Source organism: Heloderma suspectum, chromosome 3 (genome assembly GCF_057233095.1).
Source record: "Heloderma suspectum isolate Gila_16-S chromosome 3, 16-S_ref, whole genome shotgun sequence".
In the NCBI taxonomy this organism is placed as follows: Eukaryota; Metazoa; Chordata; class Lepidosauria; order Squamata; family Helodermatidae; genus Heloderma; species Heloderma suspectum.
Genome location: NC_139460.1, coordinates 64,538,159 through 64,562,003, shown reverse-complemented (window position 1 = coordinate 64,562,003; position 23,845 = coordinate 64,538,159). Strand labels below are relative to the sequence as shown.

General features: G+C 46.4%; 2 protein-coding genes across 4 annotated transcripts in view; one reads left to right on the top strand and one right to left on the bottom strand.

Moving 5' to 3' along the window:
• The first annotated feature begins 2,836 nt into the window (after positions 1–2,836).
• ADPRH (ADP-ribosylarginine hydrolase) lies at positions 2,837–19,048 on the top strand. 2 transcript variants are annotated; one of them, XR_014789074.1, is made up of 5 exons: positions 2,837–2,941; positions 5,533–5,852; positions 14,178–14,538; positions 15,467–16,595; positions 16,627–17,435. XR_014789074.1 is itself a non-coding variant. In XM_084843466.1 (4 exons), the coding sequence occupies exons 2-4, from the start codon at positions 5,540–5,542 to the stop codon at positions 15,861–15,863; spliced, it is 1,071 nt and encodes a 356-aa protein (XP_084699592.1). In that variant the 5' UTR covers positions 2,837–2,941; positions 5,537–5,539; the 3' UTR covers positions 15,864–19,048. The 2 variants fall into 2 exon arrangements, 1 of the variants encoding a protein (XP_084699592.1); XM_084843466.1 differs by having other exon boundaries at positions 5,537–5,852; positions 15,467–19,048.
• A 2,407-nt stretch (positions 19,049–21,455) lies between these two features.
• The window catches only part of IGSF3 (immunoglobulin superfamily member 3), a 157,751-nt gene continuing 155,361 nt past the window's right edge, over positions 21,456–23,845 (bottom strand). The window contains exons 12-13 of one of the 2 annotated variants that reach the window (XM_084843463.1): positions 23,704–23,769; positions 21,456–21,887 (exon numbers count right to left, since the gene is read on the bottom strand). The gene's annotated coding sequence lies outside the window, so the exon portion shown is untranslated. The remainder of the gene's footprint in view (positions 21,888–23,703; positions 23,770–23,845) is intronic. The other variant, XM_084843465.1, reaches the window with a different exon arrangement.

The window sequence follows — 23,845 nt, the reverse complement described above, 5'->3', positions numbered from 1 at the left end:
CCTGGTTGGCTAAGGATAGGTCTTCCACAAGTGGAAAGCCACTACTCTGGAATGCCAGAGGCTAGACCCTGCTGCCCAGCCACCCAATCCCAACTGCCCCACCCCTGAGAAAGGCCTCTGAGCTGCAAGAGTAAAAAGCAGCATCTTGAAATGAACTTGTTGGCATCCAGTGCAGCTCCCACAAAACAATGGTAAGGTGGTTCCTCCAAATAGGAGGTATTCAGCTACATTCTGCACCAGCTGCAGCTTCCAAACAGTCTCTGAGGTCAGTCCCATGCAGGCAGCTTTTCTGTAAGCAAGCCAGAGATGTGAGGGGGGGAAACCCAGATGATGGTTACTTGAGGTGCAATCTTATGCCTATTTAGAAAAAGTCCTACAACTCCCAATATTCCCCAGCCAGCATGGCTGTCTAAACATACATAGGATTGCGCCCTTGATGATCGTAAGCCCCCAAACTTGGACACATACAATCATCCTATGCAGGGCGGGAGGAGTGGCAGAGGTGTCCTCGCTTCCCTGTCGTCTCGCCCTGCATTTTTTGCTAGATTCACTTTTTTGGCCATCTAGCAACAGTGCTTTGGAGGGGAAGGGAAGGAGGCTGGCAGAGGCTCAGGGTAGCTCGTATCTTGGCATGTCCTGTCTCCTCCCCTCCCCGCTCACTGAAATGTCCCCTTTTCCCTCTCTCCACAGTTGAGTTCCTGACCTTGGAGGCCAGCTGGTGCGGTTCTTTCTGCACTGGCTACGAGGGGGGTAAAGCTCTGTTTCCAACCTCGGAAGAAGGCTCCAAAGAATTCTATGGCCCCTCAGATGCTCTCTAGGGGCCAAAGGATTGCTCCCTAAATCCCTATTTCCAAGTACTGCTGCTGGAGTCAGAAGCAGTAACTCAAGGCCAAGCTACACTTTACTTTGAAGACTTTCTTTCTTACTTTACTCTAGGGTGGGGCGTATGAGAAGCAAGTGGGTGTTTTCCAACTTTTGAATGCTTAATGTGAGTTATAAGAGTTGGTGTCAGTCTTCAGGCTCCCTCTCCCGGGTCTGTATAAGATAAATATCCAAGCGGAGTACAGGATACTTCTCATCTCTAGTGCATAATCATGTAAATATGTGCACATAGTAATGTGCACAAATTGCCATTTCATATGCTAGAGAGGGTAATTATGAACACAATATAAGACAATTATGTTTTTCTAGTATAAAATTTACTGCATTTTATTACATTTATGTCCTACCTTTCCTCCCCATGTTTCCCCTCACAACAATACTGTGAGGTAGGTTAGGCTGAGAGGTAGTGACTGGCCCAGATCATCCGATGAGAAATGGGAGGCATGTGCTGGTCCTCCTCAGGCAGCAAAATGTCCTAGGCCAGCAGTCACTGTGTCCGTGCGCGTTCTGTTTGGCTGTTGCATCTGAGTGAGGCAGTGAGTCAATCTATGTCTCTTTCTTGAGCGTGTGTGTGTATGACAGAGGGCATCACTGTATGTTTACGTTTTCTGTGTGCCATATGCTGTAAAAGGGGAAGCTGGTGTTTGCATTCTGCCATGGAAGAGGTATGTCTTTTGCTTCCAGGAAAACAGAAGATGATTTCCACTAAAATATGTAGTGAAAATGGTTTCCCATTACTGTTGTACATTGTTGACTGTGTGTGTGTGTGGTGCATGAATTCAGTAGTTGGGGCGGAGTAGGAGGCTCACTATAGACAGCTGCCAGGGGCCCATCATGGCCTTGAACTGGCCCTGGCAGCGTGGTTCTGAGGATATCATCACTAGCAGTGGCAACATCATGAATCTGTGTGGTTCTGTGCCCCACCCTTCACTCGTGATTTTCTGTGGAATGAGAGTTGTTTCTGGAACAAGAGAATGTGGGACCAAGGGAGTGCTTTTGTGCGATTTCCCCACCTTTGCACGTACAATCTTAAAGTTCATGTTGCTCAGTGCTTCCTTTTTGTGGTATGGGTCGCTGTCCGTTGGGGTTTCAAAGACCGGCCTCCGTGATCCCTTAGCTCCGCCTCCGCTGACCCCGCCTGGTCAAATCGGCCACCAGCCCCCACCACTCTAAAGTACGCATAGCGGACCGAATCTGGATCAGGACCCTAGCTTGGGGATAGTTTAAAAAAGCCTTCTCACGCCTGTAATTTTCATCGCCAAAAAGTGACCAAATAGGTTTCACCGATCACTTCTTCGCAATGAAAATTACAGGCGGGGGGACAGGACGACGATCCGGCCAACCGTGGAGGGAAGAAAGGGTTAAATTCCCCCCGCCCAGCGGATCCTAATCTGCCCCCCCATCTCGCGTCGCTTTCACCGTGGCGTGAATGACACGGCAGCAGCACACACGATCTTCAGAGCAGCGAACGAGCTTGCTCTGCTCACCGTCTGGCAGCTGAGCTGCGAATCAGATTGTAATAGTGCAGCCTCCTCACGCCGCAGCGCAGTCCTGGCCAGGGTTGCTCAGACCACCAGAGGCGCTTACGAGTTCCAAGCAGGGCGTATCCGGGATTGCCCTGGCAGCCTAGGGCGCAATCCTAGGGTCTTTCAGACAGGGAAAGGGCCCTCCAAGTTCCAGCATTCCCCAGCCATGCTGGAAGGTGTAGGACCTTTCTTCTGCCTCGGCATCCACAGGGCTGCGCACCGCTCCTCGCTTTGCAGAAACCGAACGTCCCCCGCCGGAAGCGCTGCCGCGGCCAGGAGCTGCCGCTGCCGCTGCCCCTCCCGCTCCGTCCCTGCGGTTGCTCTCAAGCTACCCGCCCAGTTAGCTCGCCGCAGCCTTTGCACGCCCCCGGATTGGCTGCTGCCGTACTCGGCCGGGCCGGTCCCTCTTCCCGTTTCTCTTTTCGTTCAGGCGAAGGGGCTTTCCAGCCGGCTTGCAGCGCCGGCCGCCTCCAAAGCAAGCCCGCCAAGCATTTTCCGGGTCTCGAAGTTCGAACAGCCCAATCTGCATCCGGGTAAGCCCCGCGATACCCCAGTCTGTCTCTGCCCCCCTCCCCCCCGACCGTACTTCTGCCGCCCGGCGTTAAGGGTCACATGCAGCCGCCCGATCCTATATGCATGGCTACGCGGGAGTAAGTGAGGGTGCGGTCTTATGCATGTTTAGACACTTAAAAAGCCCTACAACTCCCAGCACTCCCCAGCCAGCCATGAATGCTCGGAGTTGTAGGCCTTTTTTCGGTCTAAACTTGCATAGGATTGTACCCGACGTTGCTTATTCTCAAGAAGGCATCCATGGGGTTGTAGCCTTACAGGACAAGCCTAGGGATGTTTGCACGGAAGTAAGCCCCGCCGCGTTCAACGGGGCTCACTCCCTAGGAAGCAAGTGGGGTTGGGATGGCCGCCTGAAGTTTCAGCTCTCGCTGTGCCTTACTTACTTACTTACTTACGCAGAAGTAAGTCGCGCTGATTTTATTGGGACGTGCTCCCAAGCGAGTGCGGGTAGGATCGCAGCCAGACTCGCCGCTGAGGAGCAGCCCTTGGAAACATGAAGCGCCTTTGCTCCTGGAAGCAGGAGACGGGAGCGCCTCTCTCGGCGGTGGGGAGCGGCACGCTTGGAATCGGGGCGTTGGCATTCCTGAGCCATTAGGAACACGTCAAGTACCAAGCGAAGGGTCGAGGCTGCGATTTGTCTTCATTCCTCTCCTAACAAACGACTCCCTCTTACTCCTTGGAGTTTTGTACCGACTCCCGCGAGGCGGCGGTCAGTCACGGGGTGGGGGGTGCTCTGCTCGGAATCGGCTTGCACCGTCTCCACTCCAGTCAGCCAGATTACCTTGCTGAACCCAGCGCGTCTTTACAATTCGAAGAGAAAAACGTGACGCCAAGGATTGGGTTGCAAGCCCAGGGCCCCGCACTCCACAGCAGATCAGAAGAAGGCGTCCTGATGGCAGTGACACAACTCTGGCGTAAGCCGTCTGTACTCTGTGGCCTTCGTTGAAAAGTTTAAAAGTACCTGTGGCCATATAGTTTTGTTTCACATACTAGAACCTATAACCTTGAGGTTACGTAACGCTTCTTTCACCGTGTTATACTACGCTCAGATAAAAACATGGTTTGTACTGGCAGCATTATGGGCACACTGGAGCAATATCGTATCTCCCCTATATCAGAAAATGGTCATTATGTATTTGTATATCGTGTAAATTGGTGCTTTTACTGCAAAATACAATGAGAGGTTGCTATGATGCAGGCACCATTAATACAATTTAAAATTCTCAGCAAATAAAAAATGGTACCAACAGAGCCAGTGTGGTGTAGTGGCAAGAGTGTTGGACTAGGAGCTGGGAGATCCAGGTTCTAGTCTCCACTCAGCCATGGAAGCTCACTGGGTGACTTTGGGCCAGTCACACACTCTCAGCCCAACCCACCTCACAGGGTTGTTGTTGTGAGGATAAAATGGAGAGGAGGAGGATAATGTAAGCCGCCTTGGGTTCCTTGCAAGAGGAAAAAAGGCGGGGTATAAATGCAATAAATAAATAAATAAATAAACAAACAAACCTGTCTTTACTTACTATTTGCCATTGGTGGCTTCTTACATCTGTCGTATGAAATAGGGCAGCTAGGTAACTTTAGACCCTGGGTTTCATGGTCTTATATACACACACACACACACACACACACAGAGCTTTTAGAGTTGGTCTAAAGTTTGTAGTTCTCTGCGCTCTACCTTCATTCTACAACTGCTTCCTCTTAATTCATAGCACCATTATAACTACCAGAATAAAATGGAGCGTGCTTCTACTGCCCTGATGCTAAATGCATTTAAGGCACAATCCTATGAGTGTTTAGATGGAAAAAAGGCCTAAAACTCCCAGCATAGCTGGCCGGGGCATGCTGGGCGTTGTACACCTTTTTCATGTCTAAACACACACAGGGTTGTGCTCTTACTGGGGCACTGTTTTGTTGTCAAAAAAGAAAATACATTTTTGAAGTAAAAATAATAAAATGAGGAACTGCTGATCAGAGAAAAGCATTTTTCCCTCTGTAGCCAAGGGGGCAGGGCCACGGGAAGAAACTGCTCAGTTGGATGGGGAAACTCCATGGGCCGGAGGTTCTCCATCCCTCCCATGCACACATTCATTTGCGCATCTCCAGAGTGTGTACAAACTGTATGCATATGTATACATGGTTGAGGACTGCTTTTTGCAAGAGCTCTGGCCAGGTGTATGAACTTTACCTGCAGTTTATATGCAGATGTGCGAATGGAGGCGTGCATGGCCAGGGGGGCGGTGGGAAACTTGCTGCCTCAGTCTGCTCTCCCCTACATGTTTGGTCATGTGAACAATGCTTTCGTGGTCCCTGCAAGGATCTTTACATGTTTTTGCGGGTTAAGGCAACCTTGGCTAAACATGCACAAACACACCAAAGGAGGAGGAGACTCAATTGACAGCAACTGGCAGACGGGACTGAAATATATTTAATAAACCCACTGAATTTTGTGCATGGTAGTTTGAGATGCATAGGGAATTCAATCACATTACAGTTTTAACCTGTTTTTAATTGGAGGTGTTACTGAATTTTAATCTGTCTTTTTGGGGGGCTGGAGACAGATCATGTGTTCGGACATGCTGGAGAGCTATGTGGCTGCCATGGTGCTGAGTGCAGCTGGAGATGCCCTGGGCTTTTACAATAGAAAATGGGAGTTCCAGCGGAGTGGTGAGAGGATTCACAGCGAGGTGGCCCAGATGGGTGGAGTGGACAAACTCAATGTGGCCGGCTGGAGGGTCAGCGATGATACTGTCATGCACTTGGCGACTGCTGAAGCCTTGGCAGAAGCTGGGAAGACCCCGGACTTAACCCACTTGTATAAACTCATTGCCAGAAACTACAGGGACTGCATGGATGACATGGTAGGACGAGCTCCAGGTAATCTTTCCTAAATGTTTACACAGGAGAAAATAGAAATGCCGTTGTATTTCTCAAGTGTCCTGCATTGTTGGGGTATGGGATTGGAACCTGACTTTTCCCAAAGGCTTTCAGTCCTGCATTACTGTTATAAAGGCTGCATTTACAGTTCAGCTTGATGGCTCTTGGCAACCTTTATGCACCCCCCTCCCCCGCTGGATAACAGAGTCATTATTCAGCTACATTTTCCAATCAGGTCTCATTGAAGGGAACACAGTATAGGGCAGCCTTCCCCAGGTGGTTGGGGATGATGGGAGTTGTAGTCTGACAGCTCTGGGGGGTGTCAGCCCAGGGAAAGCTGACATAGGAAAAAGAGAGAGCAGAAGGAGTGTAGAGTTGTGACCGCACTGTTTATTTACCTTGACTTCTTTCCCGTTCTTGTTCAAGGTGGTGTACTGTAGCTCATTTTAAGCTTCTGCTTGCCCTGTGAGATAGGTTAGGCTGAGGGTTCCTTCACTACCTTCAGTACTGAGCTGAGATTTGGACCTGGGCCATATCCAAACCCCTACATACTATTCTTAATTCTGACTCACCTTATCACATATCTAGACAGCAGGAAGTGTGGGAGTATTGACCCCCCCCCAATTCTGGCATTGGGAATATCCTTTTCCTATACACCCCTTCCCTTCTTTAGTAGGACATCTCCCCCCTCCCCACTCTTCCCACTTAGTGAAACCTCTGACTCCAGGCTTCCCAGAGAACTTCCCAGATCCAGTGTATTTTAGCACGCTCCCATTCCATCAAACAGATACCTCCCAATTCAATAAGACCTCCCCCAAAAAATCCCAGCCTGCCCTGTAGCTCTTCTCTAATTCCCAAGCAGCCAGGAGCAAAATACTTTAAAAAGAGAAACGCAGACAAAGCCACCTTTCCCTAAACCAGGGTAGCTTCCTGGAGGGCAGCTTCTATAGTTCTGGCCACCTTATTGTTGGGAAAAGACTTGTATATCTCCATAAAGCCACCCTCCCCAACCTGGTGTCCTCTAGATGTTTTGGACTTCCTATCAACCCCAGCCTATATGGCCAGTGGTCAGGAATCTTGGGAGTCAAAAACAACTGGAGGGCCTCAAGTTGGGGGAGGCTATCAGAAACTGACACTGTGTTTCTTCATTTAAAGCGGGGGTGAGCAACCTGTGGCCCTCCAGATATTGCTGGACTACAACTCCCATCATACTGACCACCGGCCAAGGCTGTTGGGAGCTACCCTGGTTTCGAGAAAAGTGGCTTTGTCTGCATTTCTCTTTTTAATGTATTTTGCTCCTGACTGCTGGGGAATTAGAGATGAGGTGCAGGGCAGGGTGGGATTTTTTTAAAAAAATCTGTCCCAAGATTGAGGAAGCACTTTCAATTAAGGAGAGGGTGCTGCCTTGTCTGTTGTCTCCCCCTTCTACCTCCCTATGTCCTACTCCATCCCATGATCATATCTGTGGCTGAATTGCATCTTTAGTGGGCGGAGTGGGGAATTTGGGAAGGATTGCTTGCTTGCGCATGCTACAATCCGGAAGGCTGAGCTTTGAAACAACATAAGGACCACGTGTGCCAAAGATGATAAGTAACTCAAAATGGGATTTGTATGAGACATCTGTTCAGAAATCATTCCATACAAAGTTGTACCATATGTTCTGCAAAGGAATATTGTGGTGCACAAGGAAGACAAACATGTCCCAGGATACCGAAACACAATTCAGAGTTTCTTTTGGCTGCATTTCGTTGATGGTCTCTCTCAAAAGTAATGGTTGGGATCCACGTTTACTCAGACACACTGAAATCAATGGGTTCCCCAGTGATTCCCATTGACCTGACTAGAGTGATGAAACGCTCTGTGGGTTGGATCCACATTTACTCATGCTCAGAGTAGACACATTGAAATAAATGTCTACTCTGAGTAAATGTGGATCCAAACCATTGAGCGTTTCATCACTCCAGTCAGGTCAATAAGACTCACTGGGGAAGTTTGCTTTCATACTTTGTTTTCTGTAGACTTGTCATCTTTCTCTCACTCAGGCATTACGGAGAACTCTGATGATGTTGCTGCCAGAGAGCTGCATTCCCTGTTATCCTCCTGTTTTACCTCCTTAAAAACAACAATTAAAGACTTTGTTTGGGGTGATTTTTCTGAGTTGCAAAGCGGTATTGCATCATCTGGCTTGGCCTTCCGTGTACTTCCCCCCGTTCTGTTTAGAGCCTCAGTTAGGCTTCTTTTTAAAAACTTCCACACACTTAGGAAGGAACATAGGAAGCTGCTTCACAACAAATCAGAACATTGGGCCTTTGAGCTCTGTATTGTCAACACCAACTGGCAACAGCTCTCCAGGGTGTTTTCAGACAGGGGTCTTCCCCACCCCTACCTGGAGAATTTGGGGATTGAACCTGGGACCTTCTGCATGCAAAGTGGGTGCTCTGCCACTGAGCGACGGTCCTTCCCCTAAAAACTTTCTGGTGGCGCTGAAGCACAAAAAGTTTTCATTGGCATGCTTACGGCAACTCCAAGTTGGTTGAAAGTGGGGGCTTTCTGTCGCACTAAGCTGTGGAAAGGCTTGCAAAGCAGTGAGGTGTCTTACTGCTTTGGAACCCTGAGATCCTGTGCCAGTGAGGGGGTTTTCCCCACTCCTGGAAGAGGCATGGGGGAATCCCCCCCCACACTGACCCTCAGAATAGCTTTCCAGTCAAGCATGACATCACGGCTTGGCCAGCCTCTCTCCAGCTTAGTGCCACTGGAAGCCCACCCCCACGTTCAGAATACCCCCATGATTTTTTGATAGAAAAAAATAACATACTACTGTATATGCTGGATTGTTTTTTTAAAAGCATAACAGTAGCTGTAACTTTAGCGAAGATAGAATTAACTCTTCTTTCCCCTGCCCCCACCCTAAAACCCCACCTCAGCGATGCCCCTTCAAATGACTCTCCCTCCTACCGTATAAGAAATCAACTGACAAATGGTCCCCTCCCCTGTTGTTTATTAATAGCCGACATTTAGTTTCCCCCTTCCCTGTAGAGATGGGTGTTGCGGGCATCATATGGCACTACATTTAACTGCTGTGCGGAACCAAAGGCCTTTCTAGTCCAGCATCCTGTTTCTCACAGTGGCTGACCAGGCGCCAATGATGCAGCAGTACTCTCCCAGTTGCATTCCCCAGCAGCTGGTACCTCAGAAGCATAGTGCTTCTGATCCTGGAGAGAGAACCTGCCTTTCTCCTTGGTTCCTTGTAATTTTTGTGGGTGCTCTGGAGTAGAAGTACCTCCTTAAAAACCACCGCCACCACTGTATAAGAAATCAACTGACAAATGGTCCCCTCCCCTGTTATTTATTAATAGCCGACATTTAGTTTCCCCCTTCCCTGTAGAGATGGGTGTTGCAGGCATCATATGGCACGACATTTAAGTGCTGTGCGGAACCACTTCCAGTGGGTTGCAGGACAGTGGTGCCTGAGCTGTGCTAATAGGCCCTAGAACGGAAAAAGCCCTGGTTACTGTGCTTATGTCCTTCTTTCCTATGACATTGCTTCCTTCTTGGAGATTCACTGAATCTAACAATAAGCACCCCTCCCCAAAAGGAACAGAAAATATAGCGTATGAGAAAGAGCCCTGTAAATTGAGAAAAGGGTTTTTATTTTTAAAGAGAAAGGAAGAAAGGAAGAAACTTGTTTCAGTGAAACGACTGTGAACCAGAAAATATAGGTAGAGTAGCATAGTGGTTGAGGCCAGGTGCACACTATAAGATGGGAAATCCCATGTTCAGATTTCAGTGCAGTAATATATTCACTGAAACCTTTGCCTTTTGACCTCAGCTTGAATATCATGATGGAAATACTGGCCTCCCACTATTACTCAGTTATACTGAGATTATTGAGCTAATATATGGAAAAATGTTGAGGACTTAGCATTTATACAGCACTTTTCCTATGTGTTTTGATTTCCAAAAAGTAGAAGTTTGTTTTTATAGTACCATCAGTATGCTGTGTTTGTACATATGAACATATATGGCGTTTTCATATTTTGGAACTTTTGACTCTGGACGTGGAGGGCTTGGTGATGAACCAGAAGCACATCTAATCTTCCAAAAGGAAGTATAAAGTTGGATTAGATTTGTGCCCTGAAGATAGTCTGTACTCAGACTTTGCCAACTGTGCTCATCTTGCTGTAATTTACCAATCCCATGGGTTTGGGGTAGGGATGAGCAGTCCCCATATGGCTTATGGGCTTTGATTTAGCACCCCATATATCCTAAAATTCCTCTGGAAAGCTCCCTAAAACCCTTATACTGGGGAATTCACACAACACACTAACCCACACTCAGTGGTTGAGTGTGGGTTGTTGAACCGTGGGTTGTTTGTTGAGCCTTGGGTTAGCGTGTTGTCTGAACCCAGGACATTTTCCGCAGAGTGGCTTGTTAACCATGCAGTGTGGGTTGTTAACCACCCTGAACAATCCAACAACAAACCATGGGTTCTCAAGGTGGCTTGTTCGAGAAAAACGAGCCACACTAACAAGCCATCCTGTGGAAAATGCCCTAGGTTCAGACAACCACAGCTAAACCACAGCTCAGCAAACAACTCACGGTTCAACAACCGGTTCAGCAACCACTGAGTGTGGGTTAGATTGTGTGAACAGTCACACTGAGTCAGATCATTGGTTCATCTAGTTCAGTATTTTCTCTATCAGCCTTCCTCAACCCAGTACTCCCCAGATGTGTTGTACTACAACTCCTAGTACAACTCAACCCCAGCCATCATAGCCAATGATAAGAGTCGTAGTCAAATGAAGTCACTGAGTTGGGGAAGGCTGGTCTCCCCTGACTGGCAGCGGCTCTCCAGGGTTTCAGACAGGAGTCTTTCCCAGCCCTACCTGGAGATGCCAGGGATGCAACATGGGACCTGTTCACACAAAGCATGTGCTCTACCATAGAGCTTCAGCCCAACATGGACAACACACTTCATGAACAGAGTTTGGTGGAGCAACCAAATGGGGAAGTTACAAGCAACCAAAACTGTTGATCAGATGCACTATCATTATTATATTAAGTCAGTTGTGGGGAGCTGTATTTGGGTGGGGGGCCAGATGACACCCCCACCGAGACGTAGGCTGGATAATGTCAGAGGGCAGGGCTGTGCCCCCTGACGTTCTGGTCCCTGCCTGGCCTCGCTGGTATCGCACTTTTCCCTATTGCTGGGGATGCCGGATGGGCAAAGCACTTTGCACACCATTCGCTCTCCCAATTGGAAGAACGAGCTGCTCTCTAAGGGGAATCCCTGCTGTTATTTCCGGTAAGTGATCAGAAATAGTAGTGGAGAATCTCCCATAGTGTACCACTCTCCGTTCTAATCCCTGCTAGCTTTCACGGGGCAGGGTTTGGGGAGGGAGCCCCTGATAGCCAGATGAGGACCATCCACGGGCCGGGCCGGAGATTCCCAATTTCTGTATTAAGTCATCAAACTGCAATCCTGTGTTTGTGAATATGCAATTAGATCTGTGAATCAGAGTATGTAAATGAACTTTGGAAATCCTATCAGTTTAGAAGGCTTGTATGTGGCAAGCCCAGAAGAATGCAACTCTGTTTGAAGTGCCTCTTCTGACTGGAGCTTATGTACATTTACATATTGCAACACTTCCCTCGTGGTGCATCTTGAGTATCCTAAGTGAAAGGGAGAGCAGGTCAATACATAGAAATTCCAACTGTGCCATGGCCACTTTTAACACTGAGCATGCCATATTTGCGAGCTCTTGGATGGTGGAATTTAAAATTTAAAAATGCAGCAGAGTTGTCCTACAGGTATCTAGACAATGCGATGGAATGCTCCGATAATCCAACGCCCTGCAGGCAAGAGCCAGGCAGTGGGGAAGGAATGATGGAAGCATTTTCACCTCCCTCTGTAAGCTTCTGAGCCCTTCTTGCTGGCTTACCCAGTGGTGGGTGGGGCGGGGATGGAGAGGGTTGGGGATCCATGTCTGCCTCTCCATTCCCTTCCCCTGGCATGCCCCCTTTCCACCCTCCCTGTCCTTGTCTGAGGTCAAGAAGAGCTGCTGTGAAGTGTTCCATGGTGGCTGGGGGGGGGGGGAATCCTCACTTGGATCCCCCCCCAGGTCATAGCTCCATCTGTGGGCTTCTGGAGGGAGGGAATCCACCATATGCTATGGCCCCTGCAATGCCCTACCAGGGACCATAGGACTGAGAGTTCTGCTGAATCAAATCAAGAGTCCATCTAATCAAGCACTCTGTTTCTAACAGTGGCCAGCCAGATTTCTCCAGAATGCCCACAAACAGGGCATAGCCGTCTCCTATTGATTTCCTGCTGCGCAGCATCCAGTACCCAAGACCATCCCGACAGAAATATTTTATTTAGCTACCTTCTTCCATGACTGTGCCCATTCCTTTTGAAAAACAGTTTGAGGTGGGACTGTACTGGTGTGGAAACTTGCAGGTTCTGCACAGGGTGTTCACTTCATATGAAGGGTTTGCCACATAAAAGGAACCACTGTGAACTCAAACTGTGACCACTGTGTGTCTGGGGTTCAGGCGCATTGCCTCACTTTCTCTTAAGTACGTAAATGGTAGTTACGAAGATCAAATGACCAATCATCCTGTACAAAAAGGACCACGATATTTTATTTTTCTTTAAAAAGTTCGAGAATCCAATAATATGATCCTCTTAGTAATAAGAGGATCCAATAATATGATCCTCGTAGGTTTTGCGAGTTGAACAAACCATGTGGTTGGTGAGACAACGTAAGTGAACAAAGCTAGGGTTTCATTCTCCTAATCAATGGGAGCTATGATCTTAAGTGTGCTAGTTTGTTAATATTGGCAGAATCAAGAAATCATGCCTGCACTGCTGCTTACCATTTAAAAAGCATTCATGTAGCTGGGATAAGCAGAGTTTTTAAGAGATCTGTTTTCCATATTCATTTGCGTAGGCAAGACTACTTTCTGGAGTACAAAAGGAGCCCATTCTAGGAATGTGAGCTGATACAGAAGCACCCCTCCTCGCTTCGCCCCAGTCTGTGTATCTCAGCAATGGTAGTTTTTGAATTATAAATGCAGCCTGCATGCACTTCTTCGATACGTATTAAGGACAACTTAATCTTTTTGATTTCCATAGTGCACTCGTACACATATGCACTTACACACTCCCGCACAGTGGAAGTGGGGAGAGGTGACATTCTTTCTTTCCTGGCAGCAGTTTAGCAGTAGTTTCAACCTACTGTCTTCTTCTCCACCTATATCAGTCTTTGGGGCCACCAAACTATAGATGGGAGGAAAAGCATCTTGCCCAGGTGAGAACCAGAAGGATCACCTCCTCCCACCTGAACTTGTTGAGATCTACTTCAGAAGCTTTGCTTTGGATTCCCTTTGTGAGTTTTTGCAAGGGGGTACTCAGAACAGGGCCTTTTCCACAGTGGCACCAAGCCATTTGAAACTTCCTCCTTGGGTGTACAGTCTGTCCTCCCCTTGGTAGCCTTCTGGCAGCAAGTAAAAACAACTTTATTTCAGAGGGCATTTGGATCCCCCGGGCTGTTCTAAGATCTGTTTCTCGGGTGTGGGTTGGATCCTGTTATTTTAGTGCTGCTTTTTTTTAAGTGTGTGTATGTATTGCTGTTTCATTATGTTGTGCTTTTAATGTTTTTGCTACATGACTGTGAGGTGCTTTGGCATATTTGTTGTTGTTCAGTCGTTCAGTCGTGTCCGACTCTTCGTGACCCCATGGACCATAGCACGCCAGGCCTTCCTGTCCTGCGCTCTCTCCCGGAGCGTGCTCAAGTTCATATTCATTGCATCAGTGATGCTATCTAGCCATCTCATCCTCTGCCGTCCCCTTCTCCTTTTGCCTTCAGTCTTTCCCAGCATCAGGGTCTTTTCCAGAGAGTTTTTTCTTCGCATTAGGTGGCCAAAATATTTGAGCTTCAGCATCTGTCCTTCCAATGAGCAGTCAGGGTTGATTTCCTTTAGGATTGACTGATTTGACCTCCTTGCAGTCCAAGGACTCGTAAGAGTCTTCTCCAGCACCACAGTTCGAAAGCATTGGCATGAGATGGTGGCATATAAATACCGTAATAAAATCTCAGGAAGTCACTGCTTGCCAAATGACAGGTGGTTGGGGAAGTTTGGTTCTGCTGAGGGCACACAGATAAGCTAGAATTGTCTTGTTAGTGGAAAGAACTGGTGCTGTATAGTTGTGCTGAGGGTGTACAGATACAGGCTGAGGATACTTAACCACAGGTCAGTTTAAATTGCAACGAAGTATTTGGGGTACTTGTACAAGGTTCCCCCCTTTTCCATCTTTCATAGGTAATACATGCATGGAAAATGCACAGAGTTTGGATCCAGACGATCCAGGGAGCTGGAAACCCAACTTCAATGAAGCAGCAGGAGGGTGTGGAGCAGCTATGAGGTCCATGTGCATTGGACTGAGATTCTGTCATCCAGAACAGCTGGAAAACCTGATTGCAGTCAGCATAGAGAGTGGGCGCATGACTCACCACCATCCCACTGGTTACCTTGGATCCTTGGCTTCTGCCCTCTTCACTTCTTACGCTGTTAATTGCAAGCCACCGCACGAGTGGGGGAAAGGGCTGATGGAGGTGCTGCCAAAGGCAAAAGTCCATATCCAGAAGTCTGCTTGCTTTGTGGAAAAGAACTTGGAGCACTGGTGAGCATGTGTGTTGTGTTTTTAGCAGTTTGAAGGCGCCAAGAGTATCTTATAGATTGGGGTGAGCAGACATTAGGCTTGTGGGATCTAGTTAAGTTTTTTCACTACAATCTGGTGATCTTCTAACCAAATCCTGGTGCAGAGGACAAACGCGTAGAATTAAAAAAATGAGCCTAGAAACTTGTTTTGAGTACCAAACTGGACAGAGGTCACAGTCTTTCCACTTAAAAATCCAGTCCTGTTTACCCCAAGCTCTCTGCATTTCAGCAGTGTAATTTAGGGCAGGGAGGAAGTAATTTTGTTGCTGCCATTGTTAAGCAATTTGGAATGAGAAATCCTTGTTGATCTACTGTAAATCACCCAGAGATATACTGTAGATGCAGATTTACCTTCTATTAAATAGGTATAGGTATGATGCAGTGTATTCTATGTTGACAACTGAGATAGTGACTTCTGAATAGAGGAAAGGGAATGGACGGTGCCTGTTACCCCAAAACTTTGAAGCATTGTCCCCAAAGTATTCTGTTTCAGCAACAGAGAGAGCATTTGTTGACCTACAGGTATCGCCAGACATGTCTTGATAACCTAGGACAAGAGAGGCAACTTTTTTTGGGCCACAGGCACATTTGGCAAACTGTCCTGGGCACCACTACAAAATGGCTGCTATGGGAGGCACGGCAAAGGACAAGTTTGGCTCAAAAGACTGAGTACAAGGCAGAGGTAGGGTCTGAGCTTATTCCAATCTAGGATGTCAAAACCTATATTCATATTGGGTCCACTTTTTCCATTTTTGGAGGATATATTTCAGTCAATTTTAATGCAAAATCCTAGATACATATGTGCAGCACCCCCTCCTCCATTATTATACATACTCCTTGCCGATTTAGGATCTTGAGAGAAACTTTGGATTTCTGCTTATATTTCATAGGAACTACTTTGAAAACCAGTGGAAGAGGTACCTGAAAACCAGAGGCATTTCAGATGGCAAATCTCCTCCTTCCTTCCCTGGAGTATATGGTGTGAAAGAGAGAGATGAATTCTATAAGGCATTGAGTTTTTCTGGTTGGGGAGGCAGCAGTGGGCACGACGCTCCCATGATTGCTTACGATGCCTTCCTTGGCTCTGAGAACTGGACTGAGCTCGCTCATAGGGGTTTCTTCCATGGTGGAGACAGTGACTCGACCGCGGTCATTGCTGCATGTTGGTGGGGGGCAATGTATGGCTTCAAAGGGGTCAGTGCAAATAACTATAAGGAAATTGAATACAGAGACCGATTAGAGAAAGTAGCAAAGGAGCTCTATCACCTTAGCTTAACTGCAGAATAGTGCAGTGGCACTTGGAGATGGTAAGACAACAGGAACTTGCAGAGAGCAAGAATTTGCAGATAGGCTCTGCTGCTGTTCATCCTTATCAAGGATACAATGCCTTAAGGCAGAGATTTAAATACAGCAGAATAAAAAGCTTTCCCCCATGAACTCTCAAAATAATTGCTAAATGCATTAACACTGGGCAAAATTTAATGTTGTGCAAGTGGTTTTATGCTCATGCAATGGGGACCCGCCCCCTTGCTGGGTTTGCTCCATAGTGTCCCCTAAATCTCCTGAGCACATTTTCAGGGCACTTGGGTGGGGTGGGGTGGGGTGGAGGAATCATTTGTGCTCCCCTTTCTACTGGAGGAAGCTGTGCCAATCCATGGGAGATAATTGGATACCACCCACTAATTATGGCCAGGCATTGATCCAGAATGGCAGACTATCCAGTCTGTCTTCATGTGCTAATAAAATGTAGAAAAACTAGGACTGGATGCTGAAATGCGGGTAGTAGGACACAAAAGTTAGCCTAAAGAAATAAAATCAAAGTGACTACTTGTGGGCTATATTTCTAAAATTTGCCATGAACAGTCTGGTAGTTTTCATGCCCCTTTGATGTATTTAGAAATGCAACACTAGAGTTTTGCATGTAGATGTGTTTTACTGTCAAAGCCTACCCTTTATGTGCTACTAATGCCTTTTTTTAGATTGTAGAAAAGATTTGGGTAGTGGGTAGGCTGATCTGAGGTCTCTTGGGTAGTGGGTAGGCTGATCTGAGGTCTCGGTCACTGAACTTTCTCCCTGATAAGTCTTGCACTGCCCCTCCTTCTCTTTCACTTTTGGGTATGCCTTCCTCTTTCCTCTCTGATTGGCCTGCTACTAGCTGCAGCTTTAGCTGCACTGATAGCCTGCCTCGACTCAAGTGTCTGAGCGTTTCTGTAGTCTTAGAATCTACATACCAAGGCTTATGAGCATCCTACAAAGATAAGGCTCCATTAGTGGCTGCATGCCATGGGTTTTCCATTGACATTGGACTGGCAGAGGGCCAGATCTAGCTTCAGGCACTGTAAGATTAACTTTTGTTTAAAAGGTCTGTGTAATAATCTTTGCTTAGACTAACAGTGCAATTCTATACATGTCTCCTCAGGAGTAAATCTATTTCATTCAATGAGGCTTGTTCCTTAGGGAACAAAAACATATGCAGACCTTTACACTGGTGAGAATGGCTTTTTAGGGCATGTGGATGTATCTTCTAATGGTTTTTGTACCTAGGAGGGGAATAAAAGCCAAATGAGATCTAACTTGTAGGAACTGTGTCTGAGAACATTTAACCTCACTCCTAGAATGTTAATTTTCAAGAGTGACTCTTAAATGCAGGGTCAAAAACAGGATTTGAAAATCTAAAACAGGAACTCCAGTGACTCCCTCGGCCCAGACGGAATTTTAAATATAACCATCTTGCTTGCATTTTAAACAGATTGAAGTTTAACTATTTTTCTTTGCTTGTTTTGTTTCACTATAACCATTTCTTTTGCTTCACTGATAATTTGTTGAGAGATCTTAGAATTCAAATCTTAGTTATTAATTAACCTTGTGTTCTTTCATTTATTTGTGCTTGTTGGCTTTATATTCACAATAAGAATGGTATTTGGTATTAAGTTCATTTTCTGATTTAATCAATAGCCTTGAAATGTGAATAAAACTTTTAATCATTCAAATGTGCTGCCTGCGTTGTACCTCAGAGGACTCTGTGGGCTGGGAATAATAGTTGGGGCTGAATCCAGAGAAGGAAATCTACATTAAGGCTTTTCAGGCACTCCTCCAGCACTCCTCCTCCCTTCATGGATCACTGCCTTGTTGTAGCGAAGGGGCTTGCGTAACTCAGTGAAGCCATAAGCTATGCCGTGCAGGGCCACCCAAGACGGACAGGTCATGGCGGAGAGTTCTGACAAAATGTGGTCCACTGGAGAAGGAAATGGCAACCCACTCCAGTATTCTTGCCAAGAAAACCCCATGGAACGTATCACAAGGCTAGAGATGACGCCGGAAGATGAGCCCCTCAGGTCGGAAGGTGACCAATATACTACTGGGGAAGAGCAGAGGGAATTTCCAAGTAGCGCCAGAAAGAGTGAAGTGGCTGGGCCAAAGCCGAAAGGACACTCAGCTGTGGATGTGTCTGGGGGTGAAAAGAAAATCCGATGCTGTAAAGAACAATATTGTTTAGGAACCTGGAATGTCAGATCAATGAATCAAGGTAAGCTGGAGGTGGTCAAACATGAGATGGCAAGACTGAACATCGACATCTAGGGAATCAGCGAACTAAAATGGACAGGCATGGGCGAATTTAATTCAGGTGACCATCATATCTACTACTGTGGGCAAGAATCCCTTAGAAGAAATGGAGTAGCACTCATAGTCAACAAAAGGGTGGGAAAAGCAGTACTGGGATACAATCTCAAAAACAATAGAATGATCTCAGTACAAATCCAAGGCAAACCATTCAACATCACAGTAATTCAAGTCTATGCCCCAACCACTGATCCCGAAGAAGCTGAGGTTGATCGGTTCTATGAAGACTTGCAACACCTTCTAGAACTAACACCAAAAAAAGATGTCCTCTTCATCATAGGGGATTGGAATGCTAAAGTAGGAAGTCAAGAAATCACCGGGATAACAGGCAGGCATGGCCTTGGTGTACAAAATGAAGCAGGACAAAGGCTAATAGAGTTTTGCTAAGAGAACATGCCGATCATAGCAAACACTCTTTTCCAACAGCACAAGAGGCGACTCTACACATGGACATCACCAGATGGTCAATATCGTAATCAGATTGATTATGTCCTTTGCAGCCAAAGATGGAGAAGCTCTATACAGTCAGTAAAAACAAGACCTGGAGCTGACTGTGGCTCAGATCATGAGCTGCTTCTTGCAAAATTTCGGCTGAAATTAAAGAACGTAGGGAAAACCACTAAACCATTCAGGTATGACTTAAATCATATCCCTTATGAATATACAGTGGAGGTGAGGAATAGATTTCAGGGATTAGACCTGATAGACAGAGTGCCTGAGGAACTATGGATGGAGGTCCGTAACGTTGTTCAGGAGGCAGCAACTCAATCCATCCCAAAGAAAAAGAAATGCAAGAAAGCCAAGTGGCTGTCTGAGGAGGCTTTATAAGTAGCTGAGGAAAGAAGGGAAGCAAAAAGCAAGGGAGAAAGGGGAAGATATATCCAACTGAATGCAGAGTTCCAGAGAATAGCAAGGAGAGACAAGAAGGCCTTCTTAAATGAACAATGCAAGGAAATCGAGGAAAACAACAGAATGGGAAAGACTAGAGATCTCTTCAAGAAAATCGGAGATCTCAAGGGAATGTTTTGTGCAAAGACGGACATGATAAAGGATAAAGAAGGCAGGGACCTAACAGAAGCAGATGAGATTAAGAAGAGGTGGCAAGAATACACAGAAGAACTATACAGGAAAGATCTGAATGTCCCTGATAGCCATGATAGTGCGGTCACTGAACTTGAGCCAGACATCCTAGAGAGTGAAGTCAAGTGGGCCTTAGGAAGCATTAGTAACAACAAAGCTAGCGGAGATGACAGTATTCCAGCTGAGCTATTTAAAATCCTAAAAGATGATGCTGTTAAAGTGCTGCACTCAATATGCCAACAAATTTGCAACACTCAACAATGGCCACAAGACTGGAAAAGGTCAGTTTACATTCCAATTCCAAAGAAGGGCAACGCCAAAGAGTGTTCAAACTACCGTACAATTGCGCTCATCACATGCCAGCAAGGTGATGCTCAACATCCTACAAGCTAGGCTTCAGCAGTATGCGAACCGAGAACTACCGGAAGTACAAGCTGGGTTTCGAGGAGGCAGAGGAACTAGAGATCAAATCGCCAACAATCACTGGATCATGGAGAAAGCAAGAGAATTCCAGAAAAACGTCTATTTCTGCTTCATTGACTACGCTAAGGCCTTTGATTGTGTGGATCACAACAAACTGTGGCAAATTCTTAAAGAGATGGGAGTACCAGACCACCTTACCTGTCTCCTGAGAAACCTGTACAAGGGTCAAGAAGCAACAGTAAGAACCAGACATGGAACAACCGATTGGTTCAAAATTGGGAAAGGAGAACAGCAAGCCTGCATATTGTCACCCTGCTTATTTAACTTATATGCAGAGTACATCATGAGAAACGCCAGGTTGGATGAATCACAGGTCGGAATTAAGATTGCGGGGAGAATTATCAACAACCTCTGATATGCAGACGATACCACCCTAATGGCAGAAAGCGAAGAGGATCTAGAGAGCCTCTTGTTGAGGGTGAAAGTGGAGAGTGCAAAAGCTGGTTTGAAACTCAACATTAAAAAAACGAAGATCATGGCATCTGGCCCCATCACTTCCTGGCATATAGAAGGGGAAGAAATGGAAGCTGTGACAGATTTTATTTTCTTGGGTTCCAAGATCACCGCAGATGGTGACTGTAGCCATGAAATTAAAAGACACTTGCTCCTTGGGAGGAAATCTATGGCAAACCTAGACAGCATAGTAAGAAGCAGAGACATCACCTTGCCGACAAAGGTCTGTATAATCAAAGCTATGGTTTTCCCAGTAGTAATGTATGGCTGTGAGATCTGGACTATAAGGAAGGCTGAGCGCCGAAGAATTGATGCCTTCGAACTGTGGTGCTGGAGAAGACTCTTACGAGTCCCCTGGACTGTAAGGAGGTCCAATCAGTCAATCCTAAAGGAAATCAACCCTGAGTGCTCATTGGAAGGACCGATACTGAAGCTGAAGCTCAAATATTTTGGCCACCTAATGTGAAGAGAAAACTCTCTGGAAAAGACCCTGATGCTGGGAAAGACTGAAGGCAAAAGGAGAAGGGGACGGCAGAGGATGAGATGGCTAGATAGCATCACCGATGCAATGAATATGAACTTGAGCACACTCCAGGAGAGAGCGTAGGACAGGAAAGCCTGGTGTGCTATGGTCCATGGGGTCATGAAGAGTCGGACACGACTGAACAACTGAACAACAACAACCAGCAAGGCAAAGTTTTCCTCTCACTAGAAAATGGTAAAGCAATTCTTGACCATAGAGATGGTCATGGCAATGGGTTGTGCACATCATTGTCGTCTCCTCCTCCTTCCTCCCCCAACATAGTTCTATTTTGTTTAGGGGAAGCAGCTCTTCTGAACACTTGCCAGTGCTTTTAAACCCAGGCAAAGATGTGTGGCCATAGCCTTAGTTTTCAGCACAACAGGGGAAGAGGCCATGGCAGTCCATCTTTTTTAGTATTACAGGTGGCTCATCTTAGGCCACTTGGCAGTGCCTGGGACCAGGCATTTGTCCAAGTGCTGGCATTGGCAATGCACATGACAGCTGCTCATTCACGCTTTTCAGAGGAATCACTCCCATGTGCAGGAGCTGTGCCAAGTGCAAGGCTAGAGCGAGAACCCCAGGGCTTGCTACAGTTGAACATATCATTTGACATCACAGGCACTGGTAGGGAGTCATCCTTTGACAACTAGGTTGCATCAATAGAGAGAAGGAAGGCTTTGGTAGCAGAGTTTCAAAGCCATCAACACAGGACATTAAATCACAATTTCAACACGGTTTACTACAGCTCTCAGGTGTGTTGTATAAAACATTTAGTGCAACATGATACAAAGTTATTTTTAATAATAAAAAATCCCACACTGTTTTCCCACATCATGCAAAGGTAGTTTGTTCCTTTTCTTCCAGGTAAAGAAAGAGTTGTCCGATAAGCTTTTGTTAAAGTTTATTACAGGCAATGTTCACCTTTTAGAGAGAAACACTGTCCCAAACTGTGCAATAGCTTGGCAGTGCAATGGAAAAGTCATTTGCAAGGTAATCTTTGCGATCATCAATGCTGCTTAAGGGACAGTCCTTCCACTTTTGTCTACTGGCTTTGATAAACATCTGCATATTTTCCAAGCGTTTGTAGCTGCGGATTGGAATGACTGGCCACTGGAGGTCGCTGTGGGATAGCTTTCCATAGACAGAAGGTGCTAGAGGGGATGGGAAGGAATGTTGGTTATGTAGAGAAGTACTGATGCTACTAGGTCAGTTCAATAGGTTTCCAGTGTAAAGATAAAAGAGCAATGTTCTTTAGGACAGGGAATTGTCCTGCTGACTCGTTTCATTTTTAAGAGCTGAACTCAGTTATAGCTCCTACCCCAAAGCAGTATATATACAGGACATTTTACATTTATAAAACAAGAGACACAAGCTAGGGCCTCTTTTTGCTTAGCTCTTCATTCCCATCACTTTTTGATTCCTCCCTTCTGAATACACTGTGCAGGTGGGAGGATGAAGGTGTATGTGTTTTCAAATTACATACACACACACACACACACAGATTTTATCTAGGAATAATAGTTTGCGGAGGCAGATTTGGAGCAGGGAACATCCTAGATACTTTATTGGAATGCTACAAAATCCTCCTTTATAAGGAAAGGAGATGCTTTAAAAAACCATAAAGCTTGGGATAAATACAGTGAATTTACCCCTAGAGCGAGTGAGTTGAACATGCACATTCTTCTCCTCCTGGCAGAGCATCTGACAAACAACTGCACGGACTTATAAAGCACCATTAATTAAGGTTAACACGTTATCCCCACAGAGTACTCCAACAGGTCCAATCTAGCAAGACGATCAGGTTTCACTCTTCAGGGAGACCTAGCTGTGTGGCCACCCCTACCTCCACCTGCCACCACCTCCTGCCAGGGCAGCAGAACATGTGGGCATCACGTGCCCTTACATAGATTCAGTTGTTTTGTGGAACTGGTAATGGCCAGCTGTGCCAGGAAGACTTTCAGGAAGACAGGCAAACAGCCATTTTCTGGGAAACATGTTTCCCTGTCCCCCAAGCTAGAACCAGAGAGCCAAGAGAGCTAGTCCATCAGGTGCAGCAGGCATTTCCTATGCAGCACAGGAGAAGTTGGCTTACTCTGGTGGAAAGGAGGTGCCCTGCCTGTGTCGAGCCCTAATTTAGCTTGTTAACACCATGTCTTTCACAGAAAGAACAGCAGGTTTTGACCCAGCAATTCCTCATAGTCCACTTATTGTGGCTTTTGCAGGGCTGTAGGGAATGGAGGTGAAGGGAGTTGCACCTGGAGAAATAAAGCTGAAGAAACAAAATGGCACATGCACATACAGGAGGGAAGGAAGACCATTCAGATCCTTTCTTGCCTGGCATAAGTTCCTTTGTGTAGTTAGTGCATTTGGAAATGAAACTTGCTCAAAAAATGAAAGTTGTTCAATATGTCTGCATTTTCTCCATCCTGTGTTTCAATATTGCAAAACCATGACAAAGCCAGGCCTGCTCAGAGGGGCAGCCATTTCTCCCTGCTGCCTCAGTCATTACTTTGGTCAGTCTGAATGTCTTGAGAATCAGGAATTCAGGTTTTTGTCCCTGCAGTCTCCAAAAGAGTGGCAGTGTGATTTAATAAAACCCAGAGGGCGACCGTATGCCTTTCTAGTAAACAATTGTATAGGCAACAGGAAAGGGCATCAAGCCTAGGAAGTTCTGTTGCAGTGACATACACTTTGCTGGACTGCAGCTGGCACGAGCAATGTATTGTGAAGCAAATGGCAAAGCCACTCCCTCTGCATTTTCAGTCCTCAAAAGGAATTAAAAACATCCAGAGACTGAAGGGTGGCAGAGGCGGTGTGACCTGGCAGAAATGGCACTGCCTGGAGCTTGGCAGTGGGTGGTTCTGGTGGTATTTTCTCCAAAGCAATAAGCAGCCAACACAGTTCTTTCTGGCCCTGTCCAATATGAAGGGCATGTCAAATCAAACTCATTTGATAAAACAAGCTTACCCAAAATAACGTGCCCCACTTTGGCACAACAGCCCACCAAATCCAATACACTCTGGGGGTTGTCCTCTGCATAATACAAGAACAAAACATATTTGAGCAACAGAATTACAGTCCAAAGGACAAACAATGAGAATTGGGGGGG